This window comes from Belonocnema kinseyi, chromosome 7 (genome assembly GCF_010883055.1).
Source record: "Belonocnema kinseyi isolate 2016_QV_RU_SX_M_011 chromosome 7, B_treatae_v1, whole genome shotgun sequence".
Lineage (NCBI taxonomy): Eukaryota > Metazoa > Arthropoda > Insecta > Hymenoptera > Cynipidae > Belonocnema > Belonocnema kinseyi.
The window spans coordinates 101059297-101060431 of NC_046663.1; the positions used below are offsets into that span (position 1 = coordinate 101059297).

General features: G+C 30.8%; 1 protein-coding gene across 2 annotated transcripts in view; it reads right to left on the reverse strand.

The window, feature by feature from the left end:
- The window catches only part of LOC117176080 (breast cancer type 2 susceptibility protein homolog), a 28253-nt gene that overhangs the window by 18900 nt on the left and 8218 nt on the right, over positions 1-1135 (reverse strand). Inside the window, exon 3 of one of the 2 annotated variants that reach the window (XM_033366094.1) lies at positions 6-165. In XM_033366094.1, the coding sequence (XP_033221985.1) occupies positions 6-165 (160 nt within the window). Of the gene's footprint in view, positions 1-5; positions 166-1135 lie in introns of those variants that run through there. The other variant, XM_033366095.1, reaches the window with a different exon arrangement.

Below are 1135 nucleotides of genomic sequence, written 5' to 3' on the forward strand. Positions count from 1 at the left end.
CTTACAATTTGTAGACCATTAATTCGCTCTGCCGAAGATATTTTAGCTTTAGCTATAAGTTTTGCATCGGGAGTTTCTAATTCGCTTGTCCAGGGTTCGTTAATTTTGGTGATGAAGGGGGCAAGACTTGAAGGTGTGCTAGGAACAACTGGTTGACCCGGAATACTATTAAAGAATTTTTTATTAACTATATTCTCTACTTTAAAGACTGAAATGTTGAGAACAATTTTCAGGGCGGCCATTAAAATTTCGGAAAAATATTCTGATTAATTTCTTAACATTATATGGAAATCAACTTCCCTTATAGACAAAAATGAAAATATAATGAATGGCTTACTTTATAGAAATTTACTTAGATACAATTTTCCATCAAATACATTGTCCATCTGTTTATAAAAATAACTTCATAAATAATAGCTTTTCAACATTCTCAGCAAAACACAGGAGTTAATATCACCTTGTACAATCGGGAAAATTACAAGAATTTTTTTGCGAATCGAAAGTACAGTCAACTGGGTAAATTATTAATTTAAAAACATTAACGCTTATTGCTCCTTCAGGCTCCTTTAATAGTTTTCTATTGATCCCTCATAGAAAACAAAATATATCTCTTATTCTCAATTCTAAAAAAATTCTACCAAAATGAACTGGACGTCTTAATCGCAAAAAAACCCTGGTCGTTTCCCGGTTTGCAAATATTTTTTACCATTTCTCCATTCGAATTAATAAAAAATGAACGGCAAATTGAAGCACTCAAGGTGGATGTCTTAAATTTTAAAATTGAAGTTGAATAGTTTTTTAATTCAAAATTTTGTTATTCAAAAGCTCAATAAAATTTAAATTATAGTATTTTTTTATTATTTTTCAAAAAGCATTTTTTAAACAAATTTTAAGATAAAAACATCTTCCATTCCTCTCCTACATCCTTCCCATACATGCTCCCATGTTTCCTCCTCCCATTCACATATTTTACACTTTCTGTTCTCTTCTTTTTCTCAGTACATCTCCTCCCTTACCTCGTTTCCCAATCTAAATTTTGCTATTCTGGTCCACCTCTCTCCCCATCCCTTTTCTAAATACTTTGGCACCCCTTCCTTTTTTATAATCTTATACCATTTATTGTATTTTTATTCCT